General features: G+C 43.1%; 3 protein-coding genes across 3 annotated transcripts; 2 read left to right on the top strand and 1 right to left on the bottom strand.

Moving 5' to 3' along the window:
- Positions 1 to 3852: 3852 nt before the first annotated feature.
- On the top strand, positions 3853 to 7610 carry LOC139290185 (uncharacterized). Its single transcript, XM_070911880.1, has 10 exons — positions 3853 to 3892; positions 3989 to 4151; positions 4253 to 4506; positions 4598 to 4734; positions 4834 to 4980; positions 6420 to 6477; positions 6616 to 6778; positions 6880 to 7133; positions 7225 to 7361; positions 7461 to 7610. The coding sequence occupies exons 1-10, from the start codon at positions 3853 to 3855 to the stop codon at positions 7608 to 7610; spliced, it is 1503 nt and encodes a 500-aa protein (XP_070767981.1).
- A 1852-nt stretch (positions 7611 to 9462) lies between these two features.
- Positions 9463 to 10642, top strand: LOC139289756 (trypsin-3). Its single transcript, XM_070911376.1, has 5 exons — positions 9463 to 9502; positions 9648 to 9810; positions 9912 to 10165; positions 10257 to 10393; positions 10493 to 10642. The coding sequence occupies exons 1-5, from the start codon at positions 9463 to 9465 to the stop codon at positions 10640 to 10642; spliced, it is 744 nt and encodes a 247-aa protein (XP_070767477.1).
- Positions 10643 to 23048: 12406 nt separating this feature from the next.
- LOC139290184 (oocyte zinc finger protein XlCOF26) lies at positions 23049 to 24043 on the bottom strand. The gene is made up of 2 exons (XM_070911879.1): positions 23309 to 24043; positions 23049 to 23063 (listed from the first exon to the last, which is right to left on the bottom strand). The coding sequence occupies exons 1-2, from the start codon at positions 24041 to 24043 to the stop codon at positions 23049 to 23051; spliced, it is 750 nt and encodes a 249-aa protein (XP_070767980.1).
- Positions 24044 to 24266: the final 223 nt, after the last annotated feature.

The raw sequence follows: 24266 nt of genomic DNA, 5'->3' as shown, positions 1-24266 counted from the left end.
CAGCTCTTCCTCGCCGTGGCCTCTGCACACTTCCACTTGTGTCTGTGGGTGGGTCAGAGGGAAAAGTGCCATGTACGTCAGGGGACGATGGTGCAGGTACCGCAGCTACAGTGGACTGATTATTTGGATGCTGGGTGACCAGTGGCTGCTGCTGTATCTGTGTTTGGTGCTGTTGTGACTGTTGTTGTACTACATGTGGCTGCTGCTGATGTTGTAGCTGTGTTTGCAGTGGTGTTTCAATCAGCTGTTGTTGCTGCTGCTGCTGTGGTTCTATGAGTTGTAGCTGCTGCTGCTGAGCTGGCTGTGGCTGTAAGTGCTGTTGAGATGTTTGTGATTGGTGTGCTTGTTGTACACGGTGTTGTGGCTGTGGTTGTTGCTGGGCCTCAAGCACTCCTAACAGCCTTTGCAAGAGGACATTGTTTTGTTGTAGACTGACTGCTAAAGCCTCTTGCGAAGCGACAAGTGTTCTCATGTCCTGTCTGAAACCTTCACCAAACTCCCGTAGACTCTTTTCGACCCGATTTCCCAGTTGAATTGCTGCCTCCCCTAACCCTCGCAGCTCATCTTCAAGCCAGGAGCTTCGCGGAGGAGCTTCGAGAGGACCCTGCTGTGCTCCAAGTGATGGCTGAGGACTGCTGGGCTGTGGGCTGCCATTGAGGAAAGGAGCACTGTAGAGCGGGGAGGGAGGCAGCCATCGTTCTGATGGAGGGGGTGGTCCTATGCCCAGACCCAGTCCTAATCCCAATTTGTCCTCCATGCTGTTCTCTACTGGTTCACAGTCAGGTTCTCCCATGTCTCGATCACGCTCAGGATTGTCCTCATCTTTCTCCAAACCATCTCTCTCTAATCCTTCCACTCCTACACCTACAAAAAATATTGTAAGTGGACAATAGAGTAGATATTAGTTGCATCTATGGAATCTACAATGAAAAGCAGCACAGCAATAAGATGACTCTTTTTTACCTGTATCAGAGTCAGGGAAGCAGGGGAAACTGGGCTTTGGTCTGGTGCTTTGCTTTTGCCTGGCTTGTTGAAGCCTGGGGCTTGTCTGCGAAGGACGGCCAAGCATCGAGGCCCCTCTGCTGGATGGCAGGTAACAGCTGCGGTGACGAGCATCTGCTAGCCTGCCACCGTTGCGTCTCTTCAAGTCGTCCCAGCGCTTCTTCACCTCTCGAAGGGTACGTGGGACTCGGGACACAGCGTTGACTCTCTCTAGGATTCCTGCCCAGATGCGCTCTCTCTCCCGTCGCCGGAGCCTCCCCGCAGGACCAAAGAGCTCTCCTTCACACCGAGTGACTTCTGACACCAACACCTCCAGCTCTGCTCCACTGAAGCGACTTTTTCTTTTCCCAGCACCACCGGCAGCCAGTGCAGCTGACATAGCTCTGTCTGTGGAGAAAAAAGGTGAGATGACAGCCCAAAAGGGAAAGGAAAAATATCAAGTCAAGCTAAATATACAGCGTGACGAAAAGAAATGTGCTTTAACAGTGTCAGTCTTATTTTCACTGCGCTAAGCCAAAACATATTCAAGTATAAGTGCTTTTGGCAAGGCATCCAGCAATAAGAGGAAAATGTATCTCAATTTCACTAAAGCTAAATGTTCTGCAACCCTGTTTCCCATAATGCTCTTTATCTCAGTCAGGCTTACTTTGTTCAATGGACAAGAGGTCATCTGAGGACATGCCGGGGGCCATGATGTTTGGATGCACCACGACCACGTTGAAGGGGAGTCCCCCGGGTAATCCACTGTTCTGGTCACAGCTGCCTTCCGAGTCCTCATCCTCCCTGGGGAAGCCGTTTTCTGAGGCTCCCCCTCCAAAGGGTCCCTCCGGAGACTCCACTTTGATGTGCATGGGAGGTGATTGCTCGTACAGCAGCCCCCCCTCCTCGTAGTACTCAGTCATGGGTCAGACCTGATTTACAGCAGAACTGACTGGCGGGCCAATTCTGATACTGGCAGCTGCTGCCCCATTAATACAAGTTCAAGGTATAACTTAACCTACTGCTAAAGACATGACAGTATACTGCAGCATCAGATGATTATGAACCTGCTTTGGGCAGAGCTGCCACACACACTATGGGGTGATTTCATAGGGAATATAGAGTTAAAGTATCCTTAAATACTGGTTTTAATACTCAAATGAATCAAGTCATTGCAGCAGCTCAGTGGGAGAAAATATACAATCATATTGTCTGATTGGAGTATGAAGTCCTGAGACTTTTATGGCTAGCTGCAGCCACTTAAATCCATTTCTGTCATTTTTATTTACACTAATATGTTACTGAAAACATATATACACTGTGCAAAAACACCTGGAGCAGGCTAAGAGCTACATCTAGGCGTCCAGCTGTGAGATGCATCATCCAGGCAGAGAATCGCCTTCAGAGCTGAAATACAACAACAAAACATAACACCGCTTACATCTGTGTCGCATTTTAAAACAGCTATGCTGGTTTCTCTCAGTGACGCTGACTTCTGTATTCTGTCGCATCGATGCGCATTTTGTTCTGCACCACATCCGCAATGGTTGCGCATTCCGCATACATTAGGTGCTGATCTTGCAATGGAGCTAGCGGTAAGCTAACAGGCTACCACAGTGTCAGGTACAGCAGCAGCCTCAACTGCCGGCGACAGCTGAGCAGACATGATTAGAAAGCCGACGCTGTTGCATTTCTTACCTCATGATAACTGCACATGGGAGGCAAAACCAAACCAAAACACAATTGGTGCAGCTGTTAGCTCTGCAGCCGATACACAAACCGAAGACAGTCGCTTACTATTGACGTCACTGAGGGGGGTACGTTCAGGACCAATCAGAGTTTGGAAATGTCGAGCAAATATTACAAGTCCTGCAGTTTCCTCAAATGTTTAAGAAACAGGTGACTGATGTGTGAACAGTCCATTCATTGGAAGAACTCCGGAGAATATGAGTCATGTTGTCCTAGCTACAGGGAAACAGAGGGAGAGGTCAAACTTCTACACCTCAAATTAATTCATTTTCAATTAAAACCTAGAGATTCTTCCGTCAGTGCAAAGCCGATCAGCTGAACTTGCGAAAATATAAAATGTATCTAGAGGCAATTTAACATATAGAGAATAAAGTCTCTAATAATCCATTAATACTCGATTGGCTTTAAATCAAGCAGTTCTTTCCACGAAACTCCTCTGGTAACACAATCAAATAACAGTCTCAGTATTTTGTTTCTATTTCCTCTGAAAGCCGTACCGTTTTACTTAATAGAAGAAATGATTAGGAATGTATCCAAAAACATAATGAATCATTTGAGTTTGTGACTATAATAATTACTGACGTCTAAAAAGCAATAGGTTGGTGGCACATCCCGCTAATAATCAATCGCCTGTTTATGTCTAATGTCAGTACAATTATTTCATTACAACTTAAATCATTATAATGAATATAATTGGGTTAGGAGGGTTGAGGGAAGATTTTGTTGCCAAGTGCTTGCTGATGGTGGGAACTGTTGGGTGTCTGTAAATAATATTATACAGAGTACGGTCTAGACCTGCTCTATATGTAAAGTGTCATGAGATAACTTTTTTTGTGATTTGGTGCTATATAAATAGAATGTAATTGAATTGGATTGAGGGCTGCATCTGTAGGTGTCAGCTTAATAATGAATGACTCATGGAAATCAATGTGTTCCTCTCTTTGACCATGTGGCTGTTTCCCAGGTGGGATAATGTTTAATCATTGCGCAAGGTACATAGATGGAAAAATCCTTGAGAGAGAGAGTTAGATAAAGAGTCGTCGAGTTAGGTAGTCTGCCTGTATATAAACCCCCTGCAGCTGCTCCTGATGTGTGTACGCTCAGTTGATGCAGAACACAATCATGAAGTACTTCATTCTTCTGGCGCTGTTCGCTGCAACCTGTAAGTTCCTGCATAGTTTGTTTGTGGTGACAAAAACTGAATTACTTTAATTTCTGTAGTTCTTGAAATAGTTATATCTCACTGTTTGTATTACAGTTGCTGCTCCCATTGAGGATGAGGATGACAAGATTGTTGGAGGCTACGAGTGCAGGAAGAACTCTGTGGCCTACCAGGTCTCTCTCAACTCTGGCTACCACTTCTGTGGAGGCTCCCTGATCTCCAGCACCTGGGTGGTGTCTGCTGCTCACTGCTACAAGTCGTAAGTGCAGACACTCTCTATACAGGCATACTAATCGCCTCCCTACAAGAGCAATGTCACATTACTTACATGTTATCCAACCCTCATTCCTTTCTCTGCAGCCGCATCCAGGTGCGTCTTGGTGAGCACAACATTGCTGTCAATGAGGGCACAGAGCAGTTCATCAACTCCGCTAAGGTCATCCGTCACCCCAGATACAGCAGCCGCAATCTGGACAACGACATCATGCTGATCAAGCTGAGCAAGCCCGCCTCCCTGAACAGCTACGTCCGCACCGTGGCCCTGCCCTCCAGCTGTGCCAGCTCTGGCACCCGCTGTCTGATCTCTGGATGGGGCAACACCAGCAGCTCTGGAAGTCAGTAAAAGACTGCAAATATAACGGGAAAATATGTTTGGTGCATGCTGGGGTATGAACATTCACTTGTACTGTCGTCCTTCCTCTCCAGGCAACTACCCTGATCGTCTGAGGTGCCTGGATGCCCCCATCCTGAGCGACAGCAGCTGCAGGTCCGCCTACCCTGGACAGATCACCTCCAACATGTTCTGTGCTGGATTCCTCGAGGGAGGCAAGGACTCCTGCCAGGTACCAGCTAAAGTCATGATCACTGTTTCTTAAAGCAGACACACCAAACTTCAGAACACCTCTGCTCACATGTTGTCCTTTCTATCTGTGTCCCGTCAGGGAGACTCTGGTGGCCCCGTGGTGTGCAACGGTCAGCTGCAGGGTGTGGTGTCCTGGGGTTATGGCTGCGCCCAGAGGAACAAGCCTGGTGTCTACGCCAAGGTCTGCAACTACAACTCCTGGATTCGCAGCACCATGTCCTCCAACTAAAGTCACTTTACTGGAAGGAACATTAATCTGAGGAATCTCCCACTATGACAACTGTTTCAAGAAAATAAATGATCAACATCAACCTCATTTTCTGTCATTCCTTTTTTTGTGCTGTTGGATAAAACATACTTTTACCAGTGAAGAGACTCAGCAGGAAGGAAAAGAAGAGAAATAGTAGATTTCCTTTCGTAATGAATGGAAGATAAATGTCCTAAAACTCAGAAAGCCTTCGTAAACATGAAAAATCATAAATCATCTTATCAAAAACAAATAAAACTGCCAAAAAATGAAATATGTTTCACCAATATTTAAGACAAAATACCTCATGAAATAGAAATGAAAAAAGCATATGTGTCTCTGTACTTTAACAACTAAAATGCTGAGGAGGCAGAGTTCAGTAAGTGCCACATATACATTTAGGGATTGTACCAATAAGTTTGGCATAAGAGGATTTTATTCGAGAATGACTATTCAAGATTTCTTTCTTCATAAATAAAGGTTATTAGTAATATGGTATATACCAATATAAGGTAACTCAATCACTTTGGATGGTAAATATTGTGTTTATTTCATCATGCACTGGATACTTACAACAAAAAAATAGTTATCCTGAGATATATAAACCTATGAATGGGTTTGCTTCTGCTCAGCAGTGTGACAAAAGAGGACAATAATAAATATTGTATGTTAACGTATGATTTAGCATTAAGATTCAGATTATGTGTCATCACAACATTAACAACTATTAAAAAAAACATAAGCATTGTAAACAATCCCAAAGAAATATTTCAGCATTGTTCCCCCTTAAAAAATTGAGAAATTAACTAAATATGAATACAGCATTAATATATACAGTAATCACGTGTGGCAGAAGAACAATTGTTGCACATTTGCAATCAGGCTGCATCAAAATAAGCAGTTTGATAATTTTACACTACTTTCTGTCTTGTATTTCTTATACAATGTTTTATGAATCAGGGTTTTAACCAGGAGAACAAACAGGAGACAGACAGGATCATAAATATCTTTAACTGGAAGTGTAGGTGAAAATATAAACACCATAAATGAAATGCAGACAACTTACATACACTGTTGATAGGAAATGTATTGTGTTTTTCTCCAGATGACGGTATCTTTTGCACAGGCCTGCAAGTCATGTGCAGTAGTATTGTAGTATATTTCATTGAAAACTACCTACAATAATGTCAAACAAATCAATAAGTTCATAGCTTTCATAAAGGTTAGTGTACGTGACTGGTGGTGGGACTTTAGTTCACGTTATCAATAAGTTGGCTCTCGTCCTCCAGATGTGTTTTCACACACGATAGTCAACGAGATAAAGGTAAAATATGGAAATACGTGTCCTTGGCCAATCAGATAGCAGAGGGGCAGAGTGGGTATAAAAGTGCCTGCAGTTCAGCTGAGCTGACACCGAGGCTCGGACTGACACCATCATGAAGGCTCTTATTCTTCTGGCTCTGTTCGCAGTGGCATGTGAGTATGAATCTTACTCATCACTTACTTATTAAAGTAATTTTGTCTATTTTATTTTTACTGAAAGATTAATCACTATAAGATTACTTTGAAAATGACTGTCCTGCAAAAAATAAATACATTCTCTCTTTCTATCAGTTGCTGCTCCCATTGAGGATGAGGATGACAAGATTGTTGGAGGCTACGAGTGCAGGAAGAACTCTGTGGCCTACCAGGTCTCTCTCAACTCTGGCTACCACTTCTGTGGAGGCTCCCTGATCTCCAGCACCTGGGTGGTGTCTGCTGCTCACTGCTACAAGTCGTAAGTGCAGACACTCTCTATACAGGCATACTAATCGCCTCCCTACAAGAGCAATGTCACATTACTTACATGTTACCTAACCCTCATTCCTTTCTCTGCAGCCGCATCCAGGTGCGTCTTGGTGAGCACAACATTGCTGTCAATGAGGGCACAGAGCAGTTCATCAACTCCGCTAAGGTCATCCGTCACCCCAGATACAGCAGCCGCAATCTGGACAACGACATCATGCTGATCAAGCTGAGCAAGCCCGCCTCCCTGAACAGCTACGTCCGCACCGTGGCCCTGCCCTCCAGCTGTGCCAGCTCTGGCACCCGCTGTCTGATCTCTGGATGGGGCAACACCAGCAGCTCTGGAAGTCAGTAAAAGACTGCAAATATAACGGGAAAATATGTTTGGTGCATGCTGGGGTATGAACACTCACTTGTACTGTCCTCCTTCCTCTCCAGGCAACTACCCTGATCGTCTGAGGTGCCTGGATGCCCCCATCCTGAGCGACAGCAGCTGCAGGTCCGCCTACCCTGGACAGATCACCTCCAACATGTTCTGTGCTGGATTCCTCGAGGGAGGCAAGGACTCCTGCCAGGTACCAGCTAAAGTCATGATCACTGTTTCTTAAAGCGGACACACCAAACTTCAGAACACCTCTTCTCACACGTTGTCCTTTCTATCTGTGTCCCGTCAGGGAGACTCTGGTGGCCCCGTGGTGTGCAACGGTCAGCTGCAGGGTGTGGTGTCCTGGGGTTATGGCTGCGCCCAGAGGAACAAGCCCGGTGTCTACGCCAAGGTCTGCAACTACAACTCCTGGATTCGCAGCACCATGTCCTCCAACTAAAAGGACGATTCTTGAAATGGGCAGCGTGTATCATGTTACATGGATGAAAAATGGGCTTTAAAATGCCAATAATAGAGCCCAAAGTCACTGTGTACACATTGTGAAGTCGAGTTGTGTGTAATAAAATATATTTTTCATAATATCTGTTTGACGTTTCTACAGCTTTGCCATGATCCCCTGGTGTTGAGACCTGTAGCATGTTTAGAAAGTATATTGTGGTTACGCAGGTACAAGGCCCAGGTCTGAGTGTAAGAGTAGTGTTGAGGAGTTATATAAAGACATATTTGCATCACAGTCTCGCCATTGGTAAATTATTATTACAATAGTTAACGTTGCATTAGCTTTAGTACATAAGTACACATGAACATTTTCAACACAATCATTCATTAAGGTCAATCTAGAGCCTGTCTCAGGGTCTCACACAAATCTCAAATCATTGAGATTAAAATAAACATTTATAGTAGAGCTCGAACACAAATACATTTACACACTGCCATTTTGTTGGCAGGGATAATAATACTCAATTCAGTTTCAACAATATGCTGTCGAAAAAAAAGTTATTCATTGCAAAAGATAACATAAAACACATAACACAAAAGGATTGAAATGCTTTTTTAATATAAACATGGTTTTCTATGATGTATCATTTCACTGCTCCATCGTCTACCTTTTAAATTTTGATGTAAATGACAGCAAAGTGAAATGATTGATCAGCAAATCTGGAAATAGAATATAACACTGTATCAGCATCATTATTTCCATAAAGATATTTAATATAAATATCTTGAAAGACAAATATTTACAATGATGATGCGATGTTTGTGTTTCCAATTGAGTTGTTCATTATTACATTTTATTGTCTTGCAAAATACGACAGACACATTAAATCTCAGAGGGCAAAACTGGAATATAATTACATACAATTTGAATCACAATTCTAGTTTTCTGGCACAAACCTTAAGGTGAAAAATTCACCCAAGTAAAAAAAATGTTTTAAATACATATAAAACTGTACTTGAGGTCAAGTGTGGTGTTTTTCCATTCTGTTTATAGAACATGTTGAGTAACATTTTGAGAAAGGTTGTTTTGTGTGAACATGAACATTACTTTCTTTTGCATATGGCACAAATGCCACTCACATCGTATACCACGTCCCACTCAGTTTTAGTGAAAGGAACATTTGATCAAAGAAGCAACTTGTAAAAACAACTTTTAGCTTTTAAAACACAATAATCCTCCATAATGTGTCTCTCACTGAGCAGCCGCCTTTATGTTATTCCTGATTGTCATTTTGATGTGATCTGTTGTAAACTTTCCAAAGTTCTAGTGGATTCTCCATATTAATATTAATCCAAGACAAGAGTTGACTTGAGTTTTTATCATAATACCATAATATAATAGACAACTGATGTGCAACACTTCTTTGAAAGCCATTGTTTCTCTATAAATAATGGGCATTTATTGCACTCGACTACGATTTAGAAACATCCACTGAGAAAGAAACATTTAAAATGTCAAATATTTTGCACTGAATAGCAATAAAAGAGAATCACACAATCAGAAGGTAATTTGTTAGTGAAATATATTTCTAGATAAATACATGAAATCAAGCCTCCTGTGTTTAAGTGTGTGTACATATGCATTTGCTTGGGGTGTTGGTGTAAGGAAAGGACACGTTATCAATAAGTTGGCTCTCGTCCTCCAGATGTGTTTTCACACACGTTAGTCAACGAGATAAAGGTAAAATATGGAAATACGTGTCCTTGGCCAATCAGATAGCAGAGGGGCAGAGTGGGTATAAAAGGGCCTGCAGTGCAGCTGAGCTGACACCGAGGCTCGGACTGACACCATCATGAAGGCTCTTATTCTTCTGGCTCTGTTCGCAGTGGCATGTGAGTATGAATCTTACTCATCACTTACTTTTTAAAGTAATTTTGTCTATTTTATGACAGGGTCGGACTGAAAGATTAATCACTATAAGATTACTTTGAAAATGACTGTCCTGCAAAAAATAAATACATTCTCTCTTTCTATCAGTTGCTGCTCCCATTGAGGATGAGGATGACAAGATTGTTGGAGGCTACGAGTGCAGGAAGAACTCTGTGGCCTACCAGGTCTCTCTCAACTCTGGCTACCACTTCTGTGGAGGCTCCCTGATCTCCAGCACCTGGGTGGTGTCTGCTGCTCACTGCTACAAGTCGTAAGTGCAGACACTCTCTATACAGGCATACTAATCGCCTCCCTACGAGAGCAATGTCACATTACTTACATGTTATCTAACCCTCATTCCTTTCTCTGCAGCCGCATCCAGGTGCGTCTTGGTGAGCACAACATTGCTGTCAATGAGGGCACAGAGCAGTTCATCAACTCCGCTAAGGTCATCCGTCACCCCAGATACAGCAGCCGCAATCTGGACAACGACATCATGCTGATCAAGCTGAGCAAGCCCGCCTCCCTGAACAGCTACGTCCGCACCGTGGCCCTGCCCTCCAGCTGTGCCAGCTCTGGCACCCGCTGTCTGATCTCTGGATGGGGCAACACCAGCAGCTCTGGAAGTCAGTAAAAGACTGCAAATATAACGGGAAAATATGTTTGGTGCATGCTGGGGTATGAACATTCACTTGTACTGTCATCCTTCCTCTCCAGGCAACTACCCTGATCGTCTGAGGTGCCTGGATGCCCCCATCCTGAGCGACAGCAGCTGCAGGTCCGCCTACCCTGGACAGATCACCTCCAACATGTTCTGTGCTGGATTCCTCGAGGGAGGCAAGGACTCCTGCCAGGTACCAGCTAAAGTCATGATCACTGTTTCTTAAAGCGGACACACCAAACTTCAGAACACCTCTTCTCACACGTTGTCCTTTCTATCTGTGTCCCGTCAGGGAGACTCTGGTGGCCCCGTGGTGTGCAACGGTCAGCTGCAGGGTGTGGTGTCCTGGGGTTATGGCTGCGCCCAGAGGAACAAGCCCGGTGTCTACGCCAAGGTCTGCAACTACAACTCCTGGATTCGCAGCACCATGTCCTCCAACTAAAGTCACTTCACGGTCATTTGTTGTGGGACAGAAAGTTGGACATCCCATTAATAAATAGAAATGTCAAAGACATCTCATCTATTTGATTCTTGGCTTACTTCTCCTGTTAATTGATATCAAAATGATCTTTAAACCTTGACCTTCAGAATCATATAATTACAGATTTAAGGATCTCATGGCTGTCTTACTTATAGAGTAAAGGTGTTCATCCACTGACATATGTGCACAATAGTGACTTTAAAATGACACCACAGTCACACATCAATACAAAAGTGACCTTTATTGGTTTTAAGACAAACTATAACATAAAATCATACACAACAGAGCAGGGTGTCCATCTGGGAAACATCTTTTGAAATGTTCTTTTTTCATGATTCCAACTAAATCAAGCCTGACACTGAAGCATAAAAATGTAGTTTTTCAAAAGCAGTAAACACTAATGGATGTTTGACAACACTCCTGTTGCACTTGGTATTTCAGGTGTGGAATGTGTGTTTGTCTATTTATTTTCAACAAAAAATCAGCATCACTTGATTTCAGCCATCATACTACAAGTCAACAATAGAGCAAACAGCTTTGATAAACATGTGCATGAGAAAAGCTGATGTTCACTTCAAATGTTCAATACAAAAGGCTGATGCGTCCTTGCTGGAGAGAAATCAGGACAACACTTCCTCTGAAGCATTTTGAGTAACAATTTCACTTGCAGAAGCCAAGAAAAGACCTGCATGATTTGAAATGCACACGTTTGATATTAAATTCACAGTTGTCATACAGTGAATGCATGCATCAGGATGAGGTGACAATGCTTGAAATTTGTTAAACTACACAGCTACTATTCAATGAATTGGTCATACTATTCACTGACAACACATGATGTGTTATAAAATAAAGATGAAAAATCTGCGCAAACAAGTTCTTCATCAGGTCTGGCAAACAAAATCTGAACAGCAATAAGGAGTTTGTAAATGGATTCACCTCCACCCCTCTGATCAGTTGACCAGCTCACCGGATTATAAAGAAGTCGGGAGGTTGCATGGCAACAAGGATGAATGAGGGCGCAAAATGTTATTTCACTTGTATAAATATTTTTTAACCAAACTCCTATTTTCCAGAATCAGTCATTTACATACAGTACAATTTCAAATGCTTGTTGAATAGCTGATTACACTGTCCCAGAGCTGCGTCTGGCAAGGCATCAATGCCCTGAATGTACAACACATCTTTAGCATAATTCACCTGTATCAAATTTGAAATTTGTTCTTTTTGATGGACAAAAATGTAATTATAGAAACTAAAGAAAGGTTGGTGGCTTCTACCTGAAGTCACCCGATGAACTTCATGAAAACAGAAAGCGTCCCGTATTCTTTTGTACATTCAGGGTGTCTTTTCAGAATCTAAAAACCAGGTACATGAATACATGATAGTGAACAAATCTTCCAAATCCTTTTTTGATGCATTTCACTTTCCCTAACTTTTCCTGGCGCGTAACAATGTTTCTACATTTTCTAATCTAAAACTACAGGACACCTGTGTTAAAACAATATCAAAAAGAAGTTGATACACATATAGAAGGGGCACCAAATCTCCATTTACACCTGGCCTCTAGCATGCTGCAAATAATGGTGGTAAAGGTCTGAAATGGCTGGATACGCATTCCCACACACAGCACACTTGACATCATCTGAAGACCCTTCATTTGATATGCTGGCATTTTGGCTCTCGTGTCTTTTCACAGTTCTCAGAGGGGTAATGGGTTTTCCAAGTGCATTTTCATCTTTTCTGTCACAACTACTTTCTCTATCTTGGATCGAATGTGTGCTGCCTGGACGCTGGGAAGTTTTACCCAAATCAAGACCCTGATTTTGGACAAAGGAACTCATGGGCTCTTGAGGACCTGGGTCTGGATATTTGGATAAGGGGTTTTCCTCGGGTTCTGGACGTAACATAGCCACGTGGTTGTTCGTGGGAGGGCTAAACATTTTCTTGTTACATTGTGTAGTATGATAATCTATGGATAAATCGAAATCCTTGTGCATGTCTTGCGTTGAGGAATGGCAAAGCTGGTGACTGAACAGCAAATCTAGAGTCTTAAAGCTGCATCTGCACTGGTCACATTGATAAGGCAGAAACACTTTCTTGGGCCTGACCTGAATCCACTGGAACTCTGGGTGCTCGCTCATGTGTTTCTTGTACGGCTCCACGAACCGAAACCCTTGCCCACACTGAGCACAAGTGAAGCGGCCGCGTCTCTGCCGATGGATTCTCTGATGATGCCACAGTTTCTTCCAGTTCTCTAGAGTCTTGCCACAACAGGCACAGGTGTAACTTTGACCCGGGGCATGAGTGAGCATGTGGGCTCGGAGTCGGCCCATGTGTCTGAACAGCCGCCCGCAGCTCGGACATAAATATTTCCTGGGGTCTGAACGGTTGTCTAGTTTGTTTAACTTTGACACGAGGTGTGAGAGATGGTGAGCCGGTATGACTGTTGACTGGAACGGTTTCTTTAAGTTTGCAAGGCGTTTCTTGCGGCCGGTGTGTGATGTTTTTTTCGGTGTTTCACAATTTGCTATGAGAGGAGAAGCTGAATTGTGTCCAGGTGAACACCTAAGTGCAGGCACTGTGTACTGTATTAATGACATTGTCTCTTTCTCTTTCAAGGCAGAGCTGGAGGCGTTTCTCTCTCCTCTGCACTGACTGCGATGGGAGCTAAATTCAGACAGCACACCAAACAGCTTGTCACAATACAAGCAGCGATAAAGCTTTGCCCCGGTGTGGGCTCTCATGTGGCTGTTGAACTCCTGCAGATGGTCAAAAACATTCTTGCAGATGTGACACGTGTACGTCAGTGAAGGCTTTACGCGTCTGTTGAGGTGTAAATCGTCAGCGCTTGCTGAAGGTTTACAAGTGTGATTTTTTGCATTGCTATAATGAGTGAATGACTTTTCACAACGTGTGCAGTTGTAACGCTTCACAGACCAGTGTGTCAGCTCGTGAACGCGAAGGAAATAGGCCTGCCCGAAAGCTTTGCCGCATATATCACATTTATAAGGCTTCTCTCCTGTGTGTACACGCACGTGTCTTATGAGGGCAGATTGAAACGGGAATGTTTTACCACAGTACTGGCACACTTTTCTTTCTCTCTTTTCTGAAGAAACTGGTCTATGAAGTCTGGGGCTGTTTTCATGGTCGTTCCCTCTGCTGCGTTTTTCAGATTTGTTGCTCTCAGAGTCCTGGTCCAGCCCATGTGCATGCATCTTCATGTGAGAGGCATACTCAGAGCAAGAGAATTTGATCTTGCAAAATGGACATTTTTGATAGATGTTGCTCTTTCTGTGCGTCTTGAGATGAAGATTCAAGTTGGAATTTTTGCTAAAACCTTTGCCACATTCAGGGCATTTGAAAGGTCTTTCTCCTGTATGAATGCGTTGATGGATGATGAACTGAGACAGAAATTTAAATGTATGACCACAGTAACCACATTTCAACAGAGCCTTCCCCCCTCTTTTAGTGTAGGTGACAGTTGTGTTGGCATTCGAGTCGCCCTCCTTATTCTCGTCATCACAGTCTGTTTTTTGTTGTCTGTCATCGCTGCCTTCACGGCCCCCTACAAGATGCGCTCTCTCTAACAAAACATTACTTATTCTCCTCCTTCTCTTGCCACCTCTCTTGCGCCTGAAAGTGTGTTGCTGACCATTTGGACCCTCAGATTTAACTGTGGTGTTGGCATTGTATTGTAAAGATTTAGGACTATTTGACTCTGATACAGGATTGAAGTGATTCAGCTCTATCTCGATATTCTCAGCTTTCACAGCAGGGGGGGCCCCAACGGGTTTAAGTGGTTGTTCAGAGGACGTCACGACATCTGTGCTAGAGGGCTCTGTATTCTGCAAGTCTGAGTTCTTTGGAGATTCAAGACTGTCTTTTGATTGTGACTCCCCGCTGACATTCATGTCAGCTGACTGTTTTATTTTGGGATCATCACTCTGAGTAGGGCTTACCAAACTTAGACTGTTCAAACCCTCTAAAGGAATAACTTCAGTCTCAGCTGCAGGTTGTGAATGCACTTTTCTTTGTGATAATGCACTTTCCTTTAGTTCTGTCTGCTGCTCTTGTCCTTCTCCAGACTGCAGGAAGAGTTGACCGCCCTTTCCATCTGTATCAGCTTCTTGATTGTCAGTGTTAAGTTCCATCTGCTTATCTGCCTCTGCTCTCTCCCCACAGCCTGTGTCATTGCTCAACACTGACAAGGCCTGATGGGGAGAAACCAGTCTGGACACTTTAGCTGGAACTTGCTGATCAGCCAGTTTAGTCCTTCTTCTTTTAATACCTTGAAAGTTCAATGTATTGCCACTTTCTGTAGGAGGCATTTCAGTTTGCTCTGGGTCTACCTTACTATCAGATTCAGTCTTTCCATCCTGTGTTGAAGGGTCTCTACTCCTCAGTCTCCGAGCAGGGCAGTTAACATTATTAGCATTAGCAGAGGCAGCAGGAGCACTGGCAGCAGCAGCCTTAGCAACCATAGTTTGAAAAGCTGCAATATCTGTTTTTCTTGGTCTTCCTCTTTTTCTTTTTGGCAGCATGGGGACATTGTCCTCTATTTTACCATCACAGACAGTATGAGGACCAGCCATCTCATTGTGAGGTGAATTATTGATTAAGGGACCATCCACGGCATTAGGCACATCATCACTATTGCGGCTCTCTAAGCATGTTGGCAAAGGTATTGTCGTGCTGATCTCCTTATGCTGAACTGCATCAAGACCAGCAGAACCAGGATCTTTTTTGTCTTCAGTCAACAACTGTTTTATTTTACGAGGGCGCCCACGTTTTTTGCGGACCTCCACAGGCTGTCCGTGACTGTCTGTTGTAGAGCTGCACACACTTGCCGATGTCATTTGAGACTTCGCTTCCATCCCTGCCTGTGACGATATGTGTTCACTGTGTTGACAATTTGTTCTGCCTACTGTTTCAGCGTTAACAAGGCCATCACACTCCAGGTTCCCTGATGAGTGGGATTCAGAGCAAGGTTGAGTCAGTTCTGCTGCTTTCATTTCCTCTCCCCACCTGGAGTCCAGGTCTTCTTCACTGCATCTCTTGTCTTCAGGTATCTGTGGAAGAAAGAAAAACTGCATTTGTCACAAATGTAGTAACGGTACTGTTGCACTAGTCTTCTAAAATAGCATAAAAATAAAGAAAAAAGACAAGTCAAATAAAGGGGAATCTAACGCAAATGTGAATGCCTTTATAATTTGTTCAGTGATATTAATATCTATCTAGACTGTATGCTGTTAAATCCAACAACAGTCAGGTGTACAGTAGAAGACCACATGCTTATGAAGATACATGTAAACATAGATCAAGTGGCAGAAAAAGAAAATTACATATCTTGACAAATAAATAAATTGTATATCTCAAAAGAGAATCAAACTGTACTACTAAATCTGAATATAATTTTATTTACAGTCTTTAGAAACTGCCCTCCCTTCATTTGGATGCCATAGGACCAACATAATCATAACACAATGATTCACTGCAATAGTCAAGATGTAATATACACAACATATTCAAATACATTACAAAAAAAAAACACTGCAACAATAGTCCTTAAATAAGTCCTCATGTTTAGGTTTGTATGCAGAAAATGCAGCAATATTCCATTAACAGTTGCTCCAGAAATGATGCTGTAAACTGTAATAGACAGCATAACTCTTGGGGTGATACGTCTATTTGTCTGTCTCACTAGCTACCTGCTTGCAGTCCGAGGGGGCATGAATGGAATTGCGAGGATGCGATGCCGCAGAAGTTAACTCAGAGACTGTATTTTGGTCAGTGCTTCCTCTGCTGAAGGACATTTTACTCCCCATGTCAACAGTCTGTGGATTAAACAGTGACACGGAGGTTGTAACTAATAACAGTCACGTGTATCCCTACAGCAAAATGCTATCACGTCATGATACCTACAACAGATGGGCCAAACTATTATTATTATTGCTGGCCTGAAAAATCACAAACGTACACTCTCCAAAGGAGCGACATCTCTTACAGTTGTGCATATACCGCATGCTATGCCCATTTGTTGCAATAACTTAGAAGTGGCTGGCTGCATTATGATTGTTCAGAGGTAATAAAGCCCACCCCAACTCTTTTAGGTGAATTATGCTGGTTTATGTGACAGTACAAGTAAAGCATGTGTATCCTTTCTTCACATCTGTTCATAACAGATCACAAGTTACATTGACTTTAAAGCTTGTGCACCACTTCAGAACTTGATATCAAGACTCAAAGTATGGTCTTGCAGTGTTGTGAAGCACGAGATGTATGTAACAGGTAATGCAAAAAAAAAAAAAAAAAAAAATTTAGACAGACAGTGGTTGCCAATGTCAGCTCGCCTTTCATCTCCCGTACAGGCACATTTCATCTCATGACGAGACTTTGTGATGCACACAGGAGCAAATGGCTTTTGACTGTAATAACTAATGCTCACACATAGACCCACGTGTCCCACCGGGTCACTTCATGTCTATTTCAAACACCTATTACCGATCCGGCGGCTTCAGCATCCTGCTATCACTGATCATTAAACGCTACCTACAGTATGACTAACAACGTAGCTAGGCGTTATCTTTCTGTAGGCCAGATTGCTAGCTCGTGCAATTAAACGTTACAGGCCACGCGAACCTAACCGTTAACTACAATGTCAGCTCATATGACTTTCTTTATAGCTAATAACGTTTAAGTAGACTATTTCTCAACACCGGTTACCAAATGTGATGGGTGGTAGTAAACACAAACTGCTTGCCTGCGTGGGAGAGTGAAGACTTGACTCTGCGTAGCCATGCACTGACCGCTGCTCGACCAGCTAGCTCTGGCTAGCTCGAAGCTAACATGCTCTGTCGTTACGTGGCTGTTGGGCACTTTTTTACAAGCGTGCATTGGTCTCAGAGCTGAGCTGTTATTGTGGACCTGGCTTTCTCTTCTTTTCAGTGCAGTTGGCAGCAGTGAGCCACTCGATGTCCACGCACAAAGCAACCCGAAAAAGTGTCAATCACGCCGAGAGCACAGAGTGGATACTTTACTGCTGTGGGAAATGTGGGGATTATGAGTTGTTCTACAGAAGTAACTACGAAAGCGGCAAACACGACACAGAAGACGTGAGTTATTAGTGGTACGTATATTGGTGAGATATAGCGTTTGAGGACAGAGAGCTTGGAAGCTGGAAAAGTGATGCACTCCACCATTATGAATTTGACAGATAAACAAACTACCAGTAATGTGCACTCCTCCTAGTTCTGTCGTTGCAGGCTTCAGATTGAGTCAGTACCAAGTCTGCACACATCAACCACCCAATTGTATTTGTGTGCCGGTGTTTTGTTTCTTCTACCATTAGGAGCTTGGTTTTCGATGCTCACAATTGCGATTGCAAGAACACAAACAGCACTTGAACGCCGCAGTCACTCTGTGGAGCCATGGATATTTACCTCATCATAAATGGACGCACAACAGCGCCTTGTATTTGTTTTGAGATGGCCCCCTCTGCTGGAGATTAGGGCCGCAGGACATACAATAACTCAAAATACATCACGGAGGAAAAGGGGCTTTGAATAAAGCTGCAATGAGGCACCATATCAATAGATGAGGAATAATTATTACAGAATCCTCAACAAATCTGTAATCTATTTCACAGGAGTGTTGAAATGTGGCCTAAATAAGCACACCTTGCATTGTGGAGGAATGTCAGTTTAAATAATAGTTATTTCTGGAATTGTAAAAACAGAAAGATGATAACTCATCATGTTTCATTTTTATTTTCCTTCCTCCAAATCAAACTCTCCACAACATACTGGCACGTAATTGATTTGAAAGGAGTAATGGCACTTTTGCCAAACCTGCTTTTTGATGTTGACTTAATCTATACTTCATTTTACATCACTTGTTTTACTAAAACATCTTTGTCATACTCTTTCTTGCATTTACTGTACTTATCAGGCACGATAAACTGCACTTAACTGTTTAAGCATTACATATCAGTCACTGCCATCGATTTGCACAGCTCTGAAGTTAAAAGCACTATACATTGTCCATTTATCAAGCATATAACCTTGTTGTTAATACACCATGCTGCATTACCCCATGAGCACACACAAAGTGAGTTTGAAAATATAGTTTAATACAACATATACTGTATTCTTTAAGTCTGACAAAGCTGGTAAGAACACACAAGGTATTGTGGTCAATTGCCACAGCCTCACAACACATTCTGGTCATACTAAAAACATTAAAACAACTATAATATAGTACCTGGTTATCCCACCAAACATGGGTAAACCATGCACATACATTTTGATAATAGATTTTATTGAGTTACATCTTTTATAAACACTGCAGGGGCACCAACTTTAGATTCTTGGGACGTCAATATTGAACTGTACTGACAAAATAAATCCAGCTTAATTAAGATACATGTTTGTTGTCATCCTACACTTCTTTTAAAGTAGTTAGGAGAAAGCCAGGAAGTATTGTGTTCCTGTGTGAGAAACCTAAATAAGTAGGAGACTGCAATCTCAATGCGCTTGGTCCATAATTAACATAAAATGTGACATGCAAAATGGATGTGCCCCTAGTTTTGTCAAGTCTTAATAGGGACTGATGACGTTACTTGGTAAATCATCTCAGCAGGTTTGTTGGGTCCCTTTTCAACGATGTAACAATCCTCGTCCATATCCACTCCCATTTTCCCATTCACAGGAGCCGCCCCTTGCCCTTTGTCCAAACCGACAGTCATGATTTGGTTTTTCTTTATGTTGCCAGAAGCTGGAACCCCAAGTTTTCTCTCACCGTTCATCTGAGCAGGATTTGGGCTTGCCACTGGCGTCACCCTCTTTAGTTTGTAATGCTGTTTGCCGCCTCGTACGTGTTGTGCCATAAACTCCTGTGCTTTGACACACTTGTGCCTCTGAAGCAGCTGAGCAGTTTCAAAAGGAATATGACAGACACGACATGTGAACCGATTTGATGCAGAAGATGTCTGCGTTGGTTTGCTTGGTACACCTGATGCAGAGTTTGTGGGCGTCTTCACCTGCCGGGAGGGAGTGACAGGAAGCCCCTGACTGTTTTTATCGGATGCACTGGGATTTGGACTCTGGCTCTTCGATGAAAGCGAGACAGGGACATAAGGCTTGGATGCGCTGGGATTCTGACGGAGGGACGGAATGACATGAAGCCCCTGATTGCTTTTACTGTATGTTCTCATATTCTGATAATCTAATTCTAGGGTGGAAGTGATGTGAGGTGCCCAACTGCCTTTACCGGCTGCACTGGGATTCTGCCTTTTCAACTGTATAGAGGAAGTGGCCTGAGACCACTGAGCAATCGGATTTTGACTCTCATCTGTACTGGCCTCATTCAGCCTCTCATCACCCAGCGGTCTCGCAGTGATTAGTCTGAATTTGGTAGCAGTGTTGGGTGAGTTACAAACATGGAAGCGAGGCACTACCTTCTTGCTAGAGAGCAGCAGCCCACATCCTATACAACCGGAAACTTTATCTGTGACATGAGAGCTATGGTGGGAGATGAGAGAGGCCCTTGTCAAAAAACACTGCCCACATTTACCGCAAGTGTATGGCTTTGTCTTGTTAAATTTGCGCACTGTTTGCACCACCACGACTGGTTGATAAAGTGTCCAAAGATCCACTGTTGGTGCACCTACACCTGCAAAAATATTCTTCATGTCTGTTGTAGGGGAGATAAGATTTGGGAGCATAGATGCTTGTGGCACAGAGGGGTACAACTCAGGCACTTGTGAAATCTGTGCAGACTGCATGGGAACTGGTGGCATATGAGTTGATGATTTAATGGGTAGGCCTACTTGCACCATAGACTTCACTGGCAAAGAAATTGATGGCACATTGTCCAGTTTAGGCGTCTTCCAGACAACCTCACCTGTCTGTAGTCTTTTCAGCTGCTCCTCCTCTTCTATGCGCTTCTCAATTCTGCGCTTCCTTATTGTTTCATGATCAAGCACTTGATGTCCTGGTTCATGTGTAGTGCTGTGCTCCAGCATGTCTTTGTATTCAGTAAACTCAGTTCCACAGGAGCAGATGTAACTTGCAGCAGAACACACATGTTCCTCCAGGAATTTACGGTTAGCAAATATCTGCTCACAGCTGAAGCAAAACCGGCCGGCGTTCATCAAGTCTCTGCCTAAGCCATCCTCCAGGATATTTTGCAGTTTTTGCCTCCCTCTCTCCATGATCAGGCTAGGCATGGATGTGTTCACTGTTGATGTGGAGCCCTCTAGAACACCTTTCCTGCAGGAGACAGGTGTTGGAATTAATAAAATCATAAACAGAATATTACTGAAATGACTAAATATTCACTTCAATTATACCTCATTATTTAAAAGGTGATCGATACCATCTGACTCAGGAGATATTTAACATACACCAAACGAACTGCATGCTAAGCGAAGGAGAGATGACATTCATTTTTCAAATCCACTTACAGCTTTCTGAACTTTTAACATTATTTGCTCGTCTCTGAAACCTAGTCCGAACTTCTGAGACGAGCTGAAGAACTAATTTACCAGATCATTTCGAATACATACAGCCCATCGGTCGTGAAACACATACAGTAACGTTAGAATGACCAATCTAATTAAAACGGTGGCATGTTTACGACACTATTTTTCTATATAACCAAATGTTTGGGAAAATACGGTAGTTGGTAGTCACGTTTTACAATTTATAAGGTTATTTTGTTGAAGGCGCGCTTGTCTAGCTAGCTACTAGCCTTCCATGCTAACGCTAGCCTCTACTAGCTCATGGGAGATAACGTTGGCTTACCTTTACATGAAAATCAAAATATCACCGTGTCAGTATTCTGGTTTAAACTTGCAACAAACTGCGAACAGCTTGTCGATTGTCGTTTTGTGAGACATTTACAATCGGGCTAACTTCCCGGTGTTTTGAACGAGTAGGTAGCTGTTAGCCACACCAAAGAAAAGGAGGAAAGACCCCCTCAACACACACAAGCATCGTTTCTTCTTCTACGGATTGCGCGCTTCGACTGCTGAACGTCCTGGTTTTGCTTCGTTATACTGACACCTATCGACTGGAGTTCCTGATTCACCTTTGATGTTATCACTGCTGTAGTTAAAGTGGGCGTTTTTTAGTCGTCATTACACAAATACAAATAAAAAAAATAAACACGAGCTTGAACTTGACAGTTCAAATATGACCTTGGAAACAGTAGTTGACAAAACAATTTCAACTCAAGATCCACTTCCTTGCTTGTTCTGGAGAGCAATCCTTTGCTCAGTCGGCATGGAAATACACAATGTTTTAACTTTACATGATTCTGAGCAATACAAAATCCATGTTGAAAGTTGAGCTTGACAGTCATTATTGACCTTGGAAACAGCCATTGATGATATCTGATGTGTACAGTCCTTCTATGCTGGAATACTGACTGGCCACAGATTTGCTGTTATTTGATTAAAGTCATGATGAAATGAAAAATGAAAAAAAAAAATTTAGATCACATCCCCAGTCATATTGTTCACACACATTCAATTTTAAATGCATTCCACAATACGCATGTTTAAAATAACATCTTCTTGTGTTAACCCTGTGCTGTTTGCCTTAAAGCTTTCAAGATATTAGATCCCATCTCACACACAAAAAAATGATATAGCGCACGTTTCACATACTGGTATGTTTATTAACACCAGGAACAACAAGCTACATCACAACCTCTGTGATAAAAGTTTGATTACCAAATACTCAGAAACATTTACAGGCTAATGAGGCTATGTAATAAAGGGATTAACTTGATAAAACTAAAATGTACAGTATATATCAAAGCTTTTTTTATTTATTTATTTTTTTTTTTTTACAGTGGCAAGCTACTATGACACTCAGAGTTGCTTTAAAAAATTAAACACCGTATGTGGTTGTACAAAAAAACAAGTAAATTACAACTGGCAGATATGGAAAGAACAAACATTTTCTCTGTTCTTAAGTGCACCGCTCCTATGTTAGACAAGTGTCATTGAGAAGTCAGCTGTTCTTGTGCTTTTGGCTTAGTGTCTCCAGCCATGATGCGATGAATCCTCCTGCGGTGGTTTTTGAGGGATTTAAGGTTTGGATATGTACCCTGACAGACATCACAGTGATATGATTCTGTCTGTTTGTGAGTAAGTAGGTGTTTCTGTAAACCGTCCACAGTGCCAAACCAGCGAAGACAAACAGGGCAACGCACAGGCTTGATGGCAGGCTTGCAAGCCCCACTCCTCTGGTGAAATAGAAGACTGATTGTGTTTGGAAAGTCAGAGTTGCAATGGGAACAGTGATAGGTTTTGGGTGGGTTTGTGGGGGGATTTGTAGCCCGTGCACCTTTGCATCGATTACACGATATGTGCCTTCGAAGGGAACAGCGAGTGGCGAAAGTGTTGCCACATCGTGTGCATACAATCCGCTGCTTCTTTTTTGTTGGATTTGGAAACTGCTCTGGGCGTGTCTGCTTCTGCGGAGGCTGATGCACTGACTGAGATGGCTGCTGCTGAGGTCGCTGTTGCTGAAATCGAAGTAATAGAGGTTGTGATCGTGGTGGTTGTAGTCCCTTCAGCAGCTGGTGATGAGGATGCATATGGATCTGCAGATGAACTTCGTAGTCTGCCCAGGAATTAACAGTCTCTCCACAAGTCGGACATGTGTATGACTCCTGTGCATGCTTCTGCAGATGCTCCAGGAGAAGCCTTGGAGATGTAAATCCGACCCCACACTCACATGTCACCCTCCTTGGAAGTACGGAGGGCAGTGACATGATGCCCCAGTTTCCTCCATCATCCTCCTGGGTTTGACAGTCTGTTGCATTGCCTGACATACTCTGCTGCACAGTCCCGGTATCCACATCTGTCATTGTTCGTTGCAACTGACACTTCTTTCTGTGAACCATCATGTTATCTTTGCGGTTAAAGGTCTTCCCACAGACAAAACAAGGAAACATTGGTTTCATATTGTTGGCATTTAGGGGAGTGGCACCCTGACAACCACTCTGTGCTGTAGTCCCAGGTCCACGTGGCCTAAACCCACATAGTCGTAGATGGCGCCTCAAAGTAGATGGCCGACTGTAGGTTTTCTGACACCTGTTACAAGGGTAACGTTTTACACCATCTCTGACAAAATAGCGCAGGCTAGGGGGCGCCGTCTCTGCATGTTCAACGGACACAGATTTCTTTACCTCTCTCTCATTACCAGCTTTCTCTGCAGAGCTAAGCACCTCCATTTCATCATCCAAGGGCATTGTCCACTGCCCTTCATTACTGTCTTCATTACTGTCTTCATTATCAACTGCTGCCTCATCCCAGCTACCTATTCCAGCATCCTTGTGTTGCTCCATTATGGGGGATTTGGGGTAGAATGGCGAGAAGCTTTTTGCTGGATTAGTCCAGGCCAACTGTGAAACTGCAGCTTGCTCTGTATTTGGAGAGGTTACCTCGACCTTGATACGACCAGTAACTTCAGTGCCCACGCCAATACTCTTGGCAATTTGAGATTCATCTTTAACCTCTGCATCTGTTTTGGGTTTACTGTTTGATCTCAATACTAGCATTTTCTGAATG

Source organism: Enoplosus armatus, chromosome 9 (assembly GCF_043641665.1).
Source record: "Enoplosus armatus isolate fEnoArm2 chromosome 9, fEnoArm2.hap1, whole genome shotgun sequence".
NCBI classification, from domain to species: domain Eukaryota; kingdom Metazoa; phylum Chordata; class Actinopteri; order Centrarchiformes; family Enoplosidae; genus Enoplosus; species Enoplosus armatus.
Note: the sequence above shows the minus strand (reverse complement) of the source record. Positions and strands in the feature narration are given on the sequence as shown.